The 16,592-nt window shown below is 44.0% G+C and overlaps 1 protein-coding gene across 1 annotated transcript in view; it reads right to left on the reverse strand.

The window, feature by feature from the left end:
* Nucleotides 1-16,577, reverse strand: part of MBTD1 (mbt domain containing 1) — an 81,088-nt gene extending 64,511 nt beyond the window's left edge. Inside the window, exons 1-7 of the mRNA XM_073684176.1 lie at nt 16,370-16,577; nt 11,312-11,513; nt 10,860-10,993; nt 9,807-9,921; nt 9,644-9,726; nt 2,221-2,338; nt 1,242-1,376 (exon numbers count right to left, since the gene is read on the reverse strand). Coding sequence (XP_073540277.1) covers nt 1,242-1,376; nt 2,221-2,338; nt 9,644-9,726; nt 9,807-9,921; nt 10,860-10,993; nt 11,312-11,513; nt 16,370-16,390 — 808 coding nt within the window. The 5' untranslated portion in view covers nt 16,391-16,577. The remainder of the gene's footprint in view (nt 1-1,241; nt 1,377-2,220; nt 2,339-9,643; nt 9,727-9,806; nt 9,922-10,859; nt 10,994-11,311; nt 11,514-16,369) is intronic.
* Nucleotides 16,578-16,592: the final 15 nt, after the last annotated feature.

The raw sequence follows: 16,592 nt of genomic DNA on the forward strand, positions 1-16,592 counted from the left end.
GGTGCAAAACTGTTGAGCTCAGTTATTGGCTGCTGTGCTGTTGACAGGATGTCCGCGCTGCAGACAATAACACACTGACAGAGCCTCAGCATCTGACCCAGAGAGGGTAGAGCGCAGTTTGTTTTTTAGAAAACAAAATTAGCCGAGAAAAGGGTGTCTCTGAAACCAAAAGACGATTTTGAAAATGGCCTATCTTTGTGTTTAGGAATGAAGAAGGTGTACATACCCTTTAAAGGGGTACTTCAGGAGATAAAGCATTTTAATGGACATGCCTTCATAAACTAGAATGCTAACATCCATAGTGTTATTGGTAATCCTGACCGTAAGTTCTATTGAATGCAACAGTGGATCTGCTCCTCAGTGCGCCTCCCTCCCTTCTGTGACGTTACGTCACAGATCAGGGCATAATGCGCTGCTGTGGCTTATTCTGCACTGCACATGCACTGACATGTATATCAGCTCTCTGCCTGACATGACTGTTCACATAATGCACTCTTCTGCCTTGTTCTTCAGATGATCGTAGCCTGTATTTGCAGCTTCTTTATTTCATGTCCAGGTGCGTTGAGGGAGATGGGACTGTAATAAAGAACCTGTGAATTAGACTGCATTGATCATGAGTGGAGAGTGTGAGGGAGGAGGCATGAAGAGCTCAGATAGTCTGACTGTAAACACATGGCAGGGACTGGCCATGTCCCCTCTTCTCGGGCTGTTACTAGAAGCCAGGAGAAGGTCATGCCTCTGATCTGTGACGTGACATCCCAGAAGGGAAAGCGCACTGAGCAGCAGATCCACTGTCCCATTCAATAGCAGGTACTGCTATTTAGTTGATGTTAGCTTTATAGTTTATTAAGTCATGCCCATTAAAATACTTTATCTCCCCAGAGTACCCCTTTAAATCAGATGCATCAACAAAAGCACAACATGGTGAGGCTGGTATACGTACAGAAGGTCTGCATAATCCAATTGAAAAAGTTTTCCATCCTGATATTTAAAATGGAAATTTTAATGCCTGTAGGAGACAGCCATGTTGATGCAGATTTTCAAACACTGGTATTAAAATTCGGAAAACCTTTTAAACAACATACAGCCATTTTGACAAAGATTTACAAAGTAATTACACCAGCCTCATGAGGTCTAAGATATATTTAATCTATGAAATCTGTACTGTAAAATTTGAAATGGTATGTCCTTGAGAATATATCATTGTAACAAAAAGATACCTCTGAATTTTGTACACGTACTTTGGGGAGGGACAAGGGGCTTTCCACTGCTTGCACACCAACCCACTGGATGGACATCACTACTGCAGATATTGCACCAGAAGTCCAGGCTGGCATCATTTTCAAAGCCTTCATACCTCAGCAAGGCATTGTAACCTAAAAAAAAACACACATAAAATATATATAAAAAGGATATTTATATTTTATTTGAGGAGTAACATTAGTTAAATGGATTTTCCAGGCTTGGGATTCAAGTATGCAGTCACTTTATGTGACTGCAGACTTGTAAATCTTCACACTGTGCTGTCAGGAATCTCCAGTGCTGGGAGCGGGCACGTATGTCATCTGTATACACCCGGGCATATTGTGACTAGATGTGTCCAGCACGTGACGGCATGTATGAAAATTGTATAGTTGCAGTCAAGAGCCTTCCAGCTACTAGCACCAGAGAATCCTGAAAGCACGCAGTGTGAGGATTCACAAGTCTGCAGACTTAAACCCCAAGCCTGGATAACCCCTTTAATGGAAATACAAATCCATTAAACGGGTTGTCTGGCCTTAGAGTGACTGCAGACTTGTAGCCTATGTGACTAGAGACTTGTGAATCTTCACATCACAGTGCACTACACACTATGGGGATTCTCCAGTGCCTACACCAGGAGGTCATGTGACCACAAGTATGCGATTTACACATTTCAGACTACATTCTGACTAGACGTGTCCGGCCTCGCTAAATACACTTCCATTGAATGAGACCACACGTCTAGTCGGCACGTGACCGCATATATGACATTTACATACTTGCAGTCAGGCGCACGCCTCTCCCGGCACCAGAGGATCCTCACAGCGCATAGCTTTTATGTGTTTTGATGAAAAAAATAAAATAAATAAATGTTAACTAAGTAGCTCATGCTTTTTACATGAATAGCATAGTGGAGTTCATGTATCCAGTAATCGCAGTGTGCTGACGCACAGTGAATTTAGGACACTAAGCACTGACCTGCTAATCGCACGATGGCTGCAATCCAGAACACTTTTGGAGATAAACTGTTATCTGTGTTGAGAACTTCTACTCTTACACCTTCTGAAATGTCACCCCAGCAATTCCCCATAGGTGCCTGTAAAAGAAGGCCATCATTTCAAGTCCACAATACTTTCTGCATGTACGGTTAGAAAGTCCCCCATGACTTTTCAGATGAATTTAGAAATCTAAATGTGATGACAAGTAAATGCAATAGAGGTCAAATGCTAGATGTAGGATTAAAGAATAAGAGCTTTGACTGTAGAAGAATGTGTGGTAATGGGTGTAGTGTACAACACAGTCACAAGCAATTCTCTTATGCTGGCAGACCACACACACACACACACACACACACACACACACACACACACACACACACACACACACACACACACACACACACTTATGATGCCCGCCCTATGGTCCCGACAGAATTTTTTTTTTTTTTTAAAGTGATTGCCCATTTACTCTTTTCAGGTGCAATTGACATCAGCACCACCGCTGAGTCCAGTGATTGCATGCAGCGGTTACATAATATCAACATGTCACCATTGCACCCAAATCAGAAAAGACCAGAGACCGTGGCGGAGTGCGAGCACTGGAGTAGCGATGTGCAAGTACAGCTTTATTAGTTGTTTAGAAGGGAGCTGCTTTTCACCTCTCGTTTTTGGGTTGCTTTTCGAGAAGTCTTTGGTCAGCCTTAGAGTATCTACACACAACATTTTTTAGATGCATGTAAACCCACTGAATTATTCAGGAGGACGCTTTAAAGACACACCAGTAAATTTTGCCCTTTGAGTCTTTTCAGTTGTTTCGGTCATCATGGCATTGAAATATATTTTACTTATATTATATAAACTAATCCAATGGTCAGCCAACTCCTTTTAACAGATTTGCATTTTTGAAAACTTTAAATGGTTAAAAAAACACAAAAAAAACTGAAAAAGGACTAAAGATATGAACAGCAAGTTGTGTTTACATTGCATTACATATGTTCATTCTTCTGAGCATTTCTTCAGAACTCCTTCAGGCAGGTTACAAAGAGTACATGCAGATGGCCATTAGCCAGAACTCCTTTCTTGTGATGACCTGCTTTATTATACAACAGTACTTGTAACCATTACCTGACCTGGACCACCACATGTTTATACTATACCGCTTGTAACAAGATTGAAGGGGCATCTCAAAAAGTCAAGAGTTCTCACCCACTAACTGAATAGCTAGGCTATAAGTACTAGATTGTGGGGAACCAACACTGAAAGCCATCTCTGGCAATCCCATACAAAACAAACAATCCTTTCAAACTGCGGACTCAAGTCGTCTACCTGTGCAGCTCAAGTGCACAATAGAAATATAATTACATGGACTATAGTCATCCATTTTCCATCTCTACATCTCTCTCATTCATAGGTATGCCCGATTCTGACTGGTACTACTGAAATACCTAACCCATCTTTTCAAAGTATCAGTTAATAGGATCAACCCTCCTATGCCATCTATATAGGCATGCAGGTAATAGACGTTAAATAAAATGATACATTGATATTTGAGATCCAATTTCTTTTCCAGAAAAATCCACGTTTTCTTAACATGTAAATGATCTTGTAATATCTATAGGCCAGACAATGAACGGCAGATGAATCTGCCTCCGGAGCTTATTTTAAATTAAATGGGGGAGTAACCAGTGTGAGACATGTAACCAACACAGAACAGTAGAACTAAACTTTGTCTTCTTAAAAACACATTTGCTGCAGCTCTCACAGCTCTGCTGTATTGCACCCCTGTCTGTCTGTGAGATGGAAGCTGAAGCTGAGAAAGGGACCTGCAGATGTGTCAGGTATAATCACACACAGCTCTGCAATGAGATCAGGAGAGCAGAGTGTGGTCATTACATGTCTCACATTGGTAACTCCCCCTTGGAGGCAGATTCTGAGGGACATCTGTGTCTGGTCCATAGAACTTAACAGTCAATTTATATATAAGAAAAATATGGATTTCTCTGGATTAAAATATTGGGTCGCAGATGTCAAGGGATCATTTTATTCAGTTTCCTATGACCCGTGTGCCCATGTAGACGGTTTAAGAGCGTTGATCCTACTGACAGATTCCCTTTAACCTCTGGTGTCATCCATTTCCACTTTCAATCATGCCCATTATGAAGAACCCTTCCTTTGAGCTTACCTCTACGTCCAGCTATTGCCCATATCACTACTTCTTTTCACTTCAAAAAGTGCTTGAACAGCACATCCACATTCAACTTTCCTTTAATCCCTCATCTAATTCACTCAACAGCTTGCAATCCGGTTTCCGTCCCCACCATTCCACTGAAACAACCCTAACTAAAGTTTTTAAAGACTTACCAACGCCAAAGATAAAAGACAATATTCTCCACTCCTTTCCAAGACCTGCCCTCTGCCTTTGACACAGTTGATCCCTACCTCCCACTGCATATCCTCTCTTCCATTTGCATCAAAGACCTTGCCATCTCCTGGATCTTCTCATACCTCACTAACTGCACATTTGACATCTCCCATTTCCATACTACCGCCTCACCCTGCTCTCTATCTGTTGGTGTCCCCTCAAAGCTCTGTCCTTGGACTTCTACTCTTCCCCATCTATACTTTTGGCCTGGGTCAACTCATTACAGTACTACCTAAACGCTAATGACATTCAAATCCACCTCTCTATGCCAGATGGCACATCTCTCCTGTCCAGAATCCCAAAGTGTCTATCAGCCAAATCCCCCTTCTCATCACGCTTTCTAAAACTCAATGTGAACAGAACCAAACTTAATCAACTTCCCTAGCTGACCCATCTATCACTATAAACGTTATCACACTTTCTCATCTACCACAAGTCTGCTGCTTCAGTGCAACCATTGACTGTACTGTCCTTCCAACCACAAATCCAAGCTCTAAACACCTCCAACTCAAAAATACTTCCAGAATTCTTCACTTCAACACTGAATCTACTAAAATGTTAGTGCATGCCCTCATCTGCTGCCTGCACTACCGCAGTATCCTCCTCGGTTGCCTCCCAGCTAACACTTTCGTACCTCTCCAGTCTGCCCTTCACTCTGCTGCCAGATTAATCCACCTCTCCCCTCACTACTCCTTTGTCTCTCCCTTCTTCCGGTCTCTTACCTGCCTTACAATTCCCAATGAATGCAGTCTAAGCTACCAACAATGACTTTAGGTTATGTGCGCACGTTCAGGATTTGTTTGTAAAAATTTCTGCAGCGTTTCTGCAAGGTTCTGCACCTCTTGCCAGCAAAAACGCTGTGGAAATTCCACACGTTTTTGCCATGCATTTTTTCCAATGCACTGTAAAGGAAAAACGCAGGCAAAAACACTCAAAGAATGGACATGCTGTTTCTTTTTCCACACATGAAATTCTGTAAGGAAAAATCCTGATCATGTGCACAGATCTTGCAAATCTCATAAGAAATGCTGGGATAAGGTTTGCAATGCGTTTTTGGAGCCAATTTCGCACGGATTTACCGCATCAAAAACACACAAAAAACGCACCATGTGCACATCGCCATGGCAAGGTAGTCCACAATCTGTCTCTTCTGTATATCTGAACTAATCTCCAAATATCTTCCCACATGTAATCTCCGATACTCACATGACCTCCTGCTCTTCTGTGCTCCGAGCCATTCCTTTCCCAATTACCTCAAAAGATTCTTCCCGAGTATACCCCATCCTCTAGAAATCACTGCCTTATTTGTCTCCGACACCAGTAACCTTGAGACGCAACCTGAAAACCCATCTCTTCAGGAAAGCTTTCATCCTGCAATAACCCCGCTGCCACCTCACTATCACTGGAGCTGCTCCAACCACCCCAACATACTATCTCCTTCCCCTTTACCTTGTAGATTGGAAGCCCCTGAAGGCAGGGTCCTCTCCCCCTCTGTACCCATTTATCACTTTCAGTTTGCTCATTGTAATACATACAGTACAGACCAAAAGTTTGGACACACCTTCTCATTTAAAGAAATTTCTGTATTTTCATCACTCTGAAAATTGTACATTCACACTGAAGGCATCAAAACTATGAATTAACACATGTGGAATTATATACTTAACAAAAAAGTGTGAAACAACTGAAAATATGTCTTATATTCTAGGTTCTTCAAAGTAGCCACCTTTTGCTTTGATGACTGCTTTGCACACTCTTCGCATTCTCTTTATGAGCTTCAAGAGGTAGTCACCGGAAATGGTCTTCCAACAATCTTGAAGGAGTTCCCAGAGATGCTTAGCACTTGTTGGCCCTTTTGCCTTCACTCTCCGGTCCAGCTCACCCCAAACCATCTCGATTGGGTTCAGGTCTGGTGACTGTGGAGGCCAGGTCATCTGGCGTAGCACCCCATCACTCTCCTTCTTGGTCAAATAGCCCTTACACAGCCTGGAGGTGTGTTTGGGGTCATTGTCCTGTTGAAAAATAAATGATGGTCCAACTAAGAACAAACCGGATGGAATAGCATGCCGCTGCAAGATGCTGTGGTAGCCATGCTGGTTCAGTATGCCTTCAATTTTGAATAAATCCCCAACAGTGTCACCAGCAAAGCACCCCCACACCTCCTCCTCCATGCTTCATGGTGCGAACCAGGCATGTAGAGTCCATCCGTTCACCTTTTCTGCGCCGCACAAAGACACGGTGGTTGGAACCAAAGATCTCAAATTTGGACTCATCAGACCAAAGCACAGATTTCCACTGGTCTAATGTCCATTCCTTGTGTTCTTTAGCCCAAACAAGTCTCTTCTGCTTGTTGCCTGTCCTTAGCAGTGGTTTCCTAGCAGCTATTGTAGCGCCCCTGCTGCGCATGAGTGCCACAGATCCTAGAGGGGTGCATGAACGGATTCCTCCACAAGAGGCCCCCACAGCATACACACACCTCCACCTTCCACCTCAGACCACCAGAGGGAGCCCGTTAGGGATATAAATAGGGAAGGTGGAGCTAGGCAGTCAGCAGTTCCTCTGGAGAGTTCAGCAAGTGCAGATCTGAATACAGAGTCGAGCTCAGTCAGTTTAGTCAGACTCAGTTGTAGCTCAGAATAGTGAGCCCAAGGCGTGCCGACGCCATAAGAGCGGTGAAGCGCGGCAAGCTGCCGCTAGTGTGTATAGCCTAGTGAGGGCCTCGAGCAGGCCGAAGGCTAGAGGAGAGAGTAGCATTGGGGGCAGAGGAGCTGTACAAGCTCACCCAAGAAAACATATACCGGACACCGGGTCCGCGTCTACAGAGCCGTATATCCCCCTGTAGAGACAACCGGAGACCCCTGGAAGACTTCAGGTCCCAGGATCACCCAAGAGCTAATACGTACCAGAGCCAGGAGTCACGGAGGCCCCGCAAGCTGGGAGCGTGTACTCCAAGAGAAGGCCCTACCACAAAGTCAGCCGGTGGAGGACAGAGACAAAGTTAGGCCTAGCTCCAGGCAGGTCAGAAACTTACTACACAAAGGCAAGAAACAGGTGGCCCTACACCTGCTTACTGGGGAGGATCCTGATATGCACCCTTCACCCTACAGTGCTCCGGATTGTGCCTTGAATACCATCAGTAAAAGGTACTGAAGTGACTATCGTGTCTGTCCCTGTTCTTGCTTTGATCCGGCTGGGTCCCATCTGTCCTGCATCCTTACATCCCCGCTGCCCTGAGGTCTAGCTCCACCTGTGGGGAGCTATACCATGCAAGCTGCCTTAACACCGGCCTCAGTGGGCTGCCGCAGCGCTGGTGATCCTCACCAGACACCACAGGTTGCATCACGAACTTTTATATAATTTGCCACCCTTTTAAAGAGAGGCCCAGGGTACGGCCCCGGAGCCGGCCACCGTGGCATCCCCCAAAACCAACAACAAGGCCCGGACGCAGAGTCGTCCCCATCCCCTGGGCGCGTCACTATTTTACCATGAAGGCCTGCTGCACAAAGTCTCCTCTTAACAGTTGTTGTAGAGATGTGTCTGTTGCTAGAACTCTGTGTGGCATTGACCTGGTCTCTAATCTGAGCTGCTAATAACCTGCGATTTCTGAGGCTGGTGACTCGGATAAACTTATCCTCAGAAGCAGAGGTGACTCTTGGTCTTCCTTTCCTGGGGCGGTCCTCATGTGAGCCAGTTTCTTTGTAGCACTTGATGGTTTTTGCAACTGCACTTGGGGACACTTTCAAAGTTTGCCCAATTTTTCGGACTGACTGACCTTCATTTCTTAAAGTAATGATGGCCACTTGTTTTTCTTTACTTAGCTGCTTTTTTCTTGCCATAATACAAATTCTAAAGTCTATTCAGTAGTATTATCAGCTGTGTATCCACTTGACTTCTGCACAACACAACTGATGGTCCCAACCCCATTTATAAGGCAAGAAATCCCACTTATTAAACCTGACAGGGCACACCTGTGAAGTGAAAACCATTTGCAGTGACTACCTCTTGAAGCTCATCAAGAGAATGCCAAGAGGGTGCAAAGCAGTCATCAAAGCAAAAGGTGGCTACTTTGAAGAACCTAGAATATAAGACATATTCTCAGTTGTTTCACACTTTTTTGTTAAGTATATAATTCCACATGTGTTAATTCATAGTTTTGATGCCTTCAGTGTGAATGTACAATTTTCATAGTGATGAAAATACAGAAATTTCTTTAAATGAGAAGGTGTGTCCAAACTTTTGGTCTGTACTTTATGTACTGTATTTTTGGTGTTATAAGATGCACTTTTTCCCCCAAAAAATGTGGGAGGACAATAGGGGGGGCTTGTCTTATAATCCGAAGGCATCTTACCTGGGGGGTGGGGGCGGTGGAGCTGGAGGTCACAGGAGCCAGGGTCACTGATTCAGGAGGTTGGCGGCGGCAGGAGTGGGGCGGTGCCAAGGGCTCTGTCCTCCAAGAAGATGTCTCGTCTCCTGAGATCTCAATCGGCGCAAGCACCACCTCCGTCAGCCATTTTCCCGAAGCCCACGTCCTCCTAAAGCAGCAACCCTGGCTCCTGTGACCCCAGCTCCAGCGCTGACACCCCTCAGGTAAGGTACTGTTAACACCAATTATAAAGGTGCTACCATTTTATCTAAAAAAAAAATGTTTTTCTCCATTTTCCACCCAAAAATTTGGGGTGCATCTTATAATCCGCAAAATACGGTATTTTGTATGTACAACACTATATATACACACAGCACCATAATCAATGATGCTTTAAAAAAAAAATAAAAAAAAAATCAATAATAGTAAGTGCCCCATTCTGGCAATCGGTGGGGTTTTTCAGGATTATACCCCCACTGATCCAGTAGTTACCACCTATTCTGCAGACACGGGATGAAGGGTTATTTCAGTAAGAACAAGTTAAGTAAAAAGCTTATTTATTAAGACTTCAGCACCACCATAATACACACTTTATTAATAATAAAGGGCCACACTTACATGTTTGAAGCAAGACACTGGAGCACCCACCAAGTTATTGCTAGTGATGTAGTTGCCCCAGCTAAAACCCTCTGCTGTTATGGCTATGGGGAAAAAAAATGGATAAAATTAAACTCCAAGGTGCATTGTAAAGTAAAAGTAGAGTTAACAAATTTGTTCTTACCAGTTTTACTTAATGACTGATTCTTCAAGGTAGCTTGATATTGTGCATAAGCTGCCAACTTAGCAACTAATGGCTGTTTTTGGAGAACCTTTGCTTTTTTAACAGGAGGTTTACCCTGAAAAGTAAAAAGAAGAATGTGCTCAAACAATATATAACCTTTGCCACACAGTAAAAGTGAAGCAAGTGTCCTTAAAGCAGTATTCCCATATTAAACAGGGTGATCCTTGATCCCCTGAGGTAGCCACCATGCAGACAATGAATGAAGAGAGGTAGCCACGTATGTTCACAGAGCCTCCCATTCTTTCTATGAGAGTTGCCATACATGTCTAAAATGGGATTAACTTAAAATGAAACATTCATGGACTCCTGCCAGTATCTGGGTCCTGCCCTTCAGCTATAATGTGTTGTCACGTGTCATTTTGGTTGCTTGGCTTGTGTCTGCAGAGAAACATGCCAAAAAAATCCATACCAAAATCTGCACCATGGATCTCCCTGCATTTTCCGGATTTGCTGTAGTGTAGAGACTTTCCATGACACATCCTATACACATGAAACGTCCCTGCACATTTCTGTTAACTTGTAGACTGGTCAGATTGGGAAGAGGAGACAGAGGGGTGTGAAATAATATTTATTGCAGATCATGGAGGACATGGAGTGACCACAGATGGACCAAGTGTTTTGTCTCCCATCAGCCTGAGCTGACAGGAGGAGTTGCAGAGATAAGATGCTAATAATTATCGGCTCTCCCTGTACCTAAAACAGCTGACGGGACCACGCTCCAGATGCTGGGGAGCTAACCGAATGTCCTGTACAGCCCAGACACCCCCCATTTTTGCCTTATTTATGTGACTCAATGTACCAACATTCGGCTTCCTGTTTAGGTGCAGCAGCTGGGTACACACATCTCATGCCCACTCCCACCAATGGTAAGTGAACGCCACTTTAGTGGCAGGGCCAAATTAGATTTTTCAATTCTGACAAATCAGAACCATGGAGAAGGCACTTGGCAAATTAATTGGTCCAGCCCTAGGCACAAGCATTACAATCCACTACCTGTAGTCTTGCCAGGATGCTCGCCTTCTTAGAATTTGAAGAATAACTTCGCGAACAAGAGACACTGCAGAATCGCTTTGTTTTAGAGTAGAAAGCATCCCGGACACCGACCATTCCACACATTTCACATGTAGCTGAAAAAAAAAAATACATAAAATAAAGCAAAAAGATGAAAAATAGATCAATAGCAGCTCAGAGAGTTGACTTGCAGTGTAGGTGTACAATCTATTAAAGGGGGCTGTTCACTACTTTTAGGTTTATGACCCATCCTCTGGATAGGTCATCAATATCAGATTGGTGAGGATGGTGTAGGCACCCGACACCCCCACCACTCAGCCATTATCTCCATTGGCAGCAGCTGGATGTAAACCGTGCTCTATACACTGCTTAGCAGCTGCTGACATGTATGCCTATGCCAGATCAGAGTCTACTGAAGAACATCTTCAACTTACCCATGCCAGATTTCCCATCTGGATAAGTGTACACCTGACCATTGTTCTTAATAATGGGGAGACTGGCCTGGAGTGGGGCGACCTCCTCTTCGCTCTCGTCGGAGCTGGAGCTGCTGCTGGTGTCCTCACTGCAGCTATCATACCCGTCAAACATTCCGAATGAGTCCCGTCTTTTCCGCACACAGTGTGAAGAAAGGTCAACCTGAGAAGACACACACGTCAAAGACCATGTAAATAGCACCACTTAGAGGCTATCCTCTGATGACAAGTCAGCTTTTTCTTGGCATATTTTCCAATAAGACCACGATCCATGGGATGGATGGTCGTTACATACCTCTCATTGGCAAGTCTGCCCAGTTATGTAGTGATGCACCTGCCCATATTCCCACCTAACTAGGTAAAAACGCCATTCATTGGTCTTGAACAGTTGGATGGGCAACAATACATTTGTTCCAACAACTATAGGGACTGCAAGACCTGCCATATGTGTTGTACAGAACCAGGATAAGAGTAATAATCCAAATTCCCTACGGTTACCACAATGGCCTGATCTGTCAAAGCTTTGTACCTCTTCATGAATCAGGAGCATCTGAGTCCAGAACAACCCCCCACATCAAGACCAGCATACCAGCATGAGCAACGCTGGTCTTGATTAATCAGGCCCAAATGTCTGCATAACACACAGGGCTGAAACATTTATAAAGCTCAAAGACCAAGATGTAATCCTCTCATTAGGACAAGTGGCATCCATGAAACTCTAGTGCCCCCTTTATTCTGGCAGAAACATAGGATCATACAGTGCAGCTGTCCATCTGCATATAGGGGTATGTACACTTTATGCCTCTGTCACTCATCCAGCAGAGGCTTATAGAGTGCACCTATGGATGCTGGTGGATGGGTATACATCAGGATACCTTTTTTTGCAGTAAGGAATTATTGTGTCATGCCATACAACGATATACAATAAAGCATAACGTGCATTATAGTTTCACTTTGGAGCCGGTTAGCTCCGTATCCCACTGTATAGGTGTTCGGTTGGAGCTAGATGACAACTTCAGCCATCAGTAATATTGTTCTCTTGCATTAAAGGAATTGTCCATTTCAAGAAAAAAAAGCCCAATATAAAAGATAAGATTTGCATTTAAAAAGTTGCCCTGATCTTTAAAGACAGCCGTTCACCAAATTTTGGACTTAACAAAAGTTAAACACATTAGGTGCCAAATATATTGATTGTTACTCTCCAACGGAGATTAATTCTGTTGTTAGCCACTATATGTTGAGTTCAACATAAGTTTGGTGAAAGGTCCTATTTAACCATCACCATCAGTCCGGGGTCTCAGGAGATCCAGACAAAATGAAGGTCATCAAAGCCATGTGTAAAGAGGGCTGAATGGGTTATTTTAATAGCTAAACCCTCTCCCTTCTCTGTCATGACCAATGTATACATATGGAAGGGATCTGTTAGCTACTGAAATAAACTAGTCAGACTGTCCCCTTTACTCACAACACTGATGGTGTGCCCACATAGAAATCTAACTTCTGCATCAAGCACTGGGCCAGAAGTCCACATGAGTAGAGAAGTCTAGCAGTCTGCAGAGCATTGCATAGAGTGATAGTCCCGGAGAGACAGTCTGGAATACACCCACAATCAGGTCACATTTACCACTGAAAATTCAGGCACAAAGGAGTGTCATCACAAGATTGGGTGCCAAGTAAATACACGCTGCAGGAGTGTGACCCAGTCTAATATTGGGTCATCAAAGGCTGAGTCTATTTTGCTTCTATGTTACCCAACACCCAGCTTGAGAGATCAGGCACACCAGGTTACTTCCTCTACAGAAAATCCCAGGACACATACTATGGTAATTCAGGCAATGCCAACACATGCAGATTTTATAACAGAAGTGGATCCAGAGGGAAGGAGAAGTAGCTGTCGCGTCTGGCTATAGCGCAAAAAAGGAAAGAAACCAACATTCATACAAATATTGATCTTCACCAAACCAGTCACTAAAAATGCTTCAATGTCCATCATTATCCATCAGGTTCTCTCCTATTGTTATTAGCAGAGAGGAGTAACACATGACTACACATGGCTTGTTTATGGTAACTATGGTGACCCCTAGGTCTGCAGAGGAGCTGGAAACACCAAAAAGATTTTATCTTATTTTTTAATCAAGACTGTAAACATTCTTGATATTTTTCATCTTCTAGAATTGAAGCAATGATTTTTTTTTACCTGACAAAGAAAACCCCAACTTATGAGTAACTACACTTTCAAATAACTTGTTCAACATTAGCTGTTGTGTGTACATGAGGAATTACACTATGCATGGCCATTATATAACTTGTATCCTGCATTCTCACCAGTTTTCCACTCTGCTGGCTGTAGCTCTTAAAGGAGTTGTCCAGGCTTGTGGTGCAAGTGTGCAACCACTATGCGACTGCAGACTTGTGCATCCTCACAACGCACACTGCTGGGAATAGGTAGGTGCGTGATCGCAAGTATGTGGACCTGCATACATGAGATCACAGGCTGACTAGACCTGCGCGGCTTATTCAATACAAGTGAATTGCGCAACGCCATACTCGCATACACAGCACACAGAGAATCAGTAACACCATGGAGTAAATTATACAGCACTACTCAGCAGCTCAGCTGTGAATCCAGCTGTGGGGTAAAAGACTTGTTAGAAAGCTCAGCACTAACTTTCTGCATCTCTCTCTGCTTCTTTCCTGACTATATTCCTCCTCAATCCTTCCCTTTATATGCAGTATAATGGGCAGTGTTACATAAAATCATAGTGAACTGGAAGTCAGTCTAATTTCAGGTGAGTTCGGGAGGCAGGGGAGAAGTGGTTTCATAAGTGTAGAAAGAAGTAGTAGAATTCTCTGATAACATATTAGTTTCTTATATTTGCTCATACTATTGCTTTATGCACAGTTTGAGACCCATTGAGGCACTTTACTCATCATTTGAGCCATTTACGAAGGTAAAAAAAATATTATATATAGATTTGCTGTATTTTGTTACTTATTTGAAAAATTAAAAATTACTTATGACTGGTTCCTCCATGGTACAGATAAGTAGTAAAACCAATTCTACAGGACCCTACGAAACAGTTTCACCATATCTCAGTTTCCAGGACCCCTGATCATATGGATGCAGTTGATTGTCCCCAGCTCAGTCAGGCAAACATCTTGGAGGCTCTTCTTGCCTTCCTCCTCTACAGCATATCATTTACATGGCCTACTTGCATTCATTAATTAGATTTATGTCACGTGATATTCCCCATTCCTGGATATTACAGAATTTAGCACAGATGCTATATCTATATGCAGATGATGGTCATGGCTCACACTGCGGGCACTGTTAATGGACAGAATAGACAAAGGAAGATCATCGATCACAGCATTAGTAGGACGCCTCAGGTGAAACTTTTGGTGTGGGAGAGTGACGAGAAACAATTCTATTTTACTCACTTCAATTTAATACAGAACAACTGGTCAGAAAAGAGATCCACGCTCATAGACTGTCACCAATCAGCCTCAATTCCACACTCAGAAGAGCAAAGCCAACCATTGCTGGAGTCCTAGTCATCAAATCATGTCTTGATAAAACACTTCACGGGCTTTCCAGGAATATTATATACAACAGGTTTCAAAAAGGATGGTGCCAAAGAAAAGGCCTGTACTTAACGTAACATTAGTGGAAAACGATTCACCAATGCTGCGCTGGCCTCAACGATTGCCAGATCATAAACCCTGCAACTTCATCAAGTACTCAGTGTATCTTCACACCCCCCCCAACCCCCAAGAACTGGACGACCTGAGACAATGCATCAGTGAAACTGCGGAGTCCATATCTGAGTATATGCTGGCACGTGACTGGGCAGGACCGGACTAGTCTAGACATCTGCCGTGTCACCAGTGGAAATCACTCTGAACATATGTAGTATATAGATAAGACACAGATAGATGTCCTCTGTTATGAATACAGAGGTGATCATTGTGCCCCATTCTGTTTGAACCACCCTGTAACTTAGTATATACTGGCAGACAAAAAAATACATCCCCTCCCCAATGTGTGCATGATGTACATGATTAGCTGCTCATCACAGCAGGGGGTGGGGGTGGGTCACCAGACGAGTACACATTTTTTACCGCACTACAATACATTCCCTTAGTCATTTTTTTAGGTCAGTTAACACACTGATCTACTCAGGGCCTGTCAGATCTACCAACACATCTCCATCTAGCAGTTACCAAACCAGAATTTAGGGCATCTAGAAAATACACTGGTGAACTGTGTCCTTATTGGTGATATCAAATGCAACCAGCTTAAAGGGGTCCTCCAAATATTAGAGGAGCAGAGCGCATGCTGAGAAGATACACGGGCAGTACAGCCTTTATATTCCCTGTCCATATAATCCTCCGGTGCTGTCCCCATAGCAGCAGGCAGTGCTCGACTATAAAGGATGAGGAAGACGCGTGCTTTTTCACTATACAATATCAAAACACCTATAACCTTTGATCACAATTTTTACAGTTTCTAGATAGTTATTGAGTAACTTTTATAAAGACGTTGCTTCTCTCCTAAACTGGTAAAGCCAGTATTACACTCCAGAGCTGCATTCATAATTCAGCTTGTGCAGTCAGTATACACATACATCACAGCATTTTTACCAGCAGGCACATTTATTTGCGCACATCATACAAGGAGATTGTCAGATTTGTGTACAATCTACTAAAAGCATGACACTGCCCAGAATGCAGATGACAGGAACCAGTGCAGGGAGGTGTCACAGCTGGGAGCAGCAGCATTGTGAGTGCAGCTCTGCAGTCCATACACACTCTGGATTAGCAGGCTGTATAGGGTGACGTGCTCCCCCTGCACACAGCAGCACCACCTGTAGCAGGCAGGGCACAGGCCATGCCCACACTCTGCCACCTCGCTGCCCTCGGAGCCCACACACTGGGGTTCTGCTCCAGTCAGGCCTCACTGCAGCACAGGAATGACAACAAAGCCTGCTGCTGGCCAGCCCGAGCCGCCGCACTCACCAGCTCCTTAGCCTTTTCCATCAGCCCCTCATGGAGGTCCCGTGTGTGAGTTCCCAGCGCCGGGGAAAGCAAGCAGATAAACGTGATCTCACCTCAGCACAAAAACAATGAACTCTAGCACAACATCAACAAAACCAGCAGCACGCCAGCACTGCGCCTGCGCGCCCTGGAGCTTCTCATAGGCTCTTCTCCTGGCGGCCACTCCCACTTCCGGCGGAAGGCT

Source organism: Phyllobates terribilis, unplaced genomic scaffold, assembly GCF_046119375.1.
Source record: "Phyllobates terribilis strain yellow unplaced genomic scaffold, ASM4611937v1 Scaffold_5__5_contigs__length_657084704, whole genome shotgun sequence".
NCBI classification, from domain to species: domain Eukaryota; kingdom Metazoa; phylum Chordata; class Amphibia; order Anura; family Dendrobatidae; genus Phyllobates; species Phyllobates terribilis.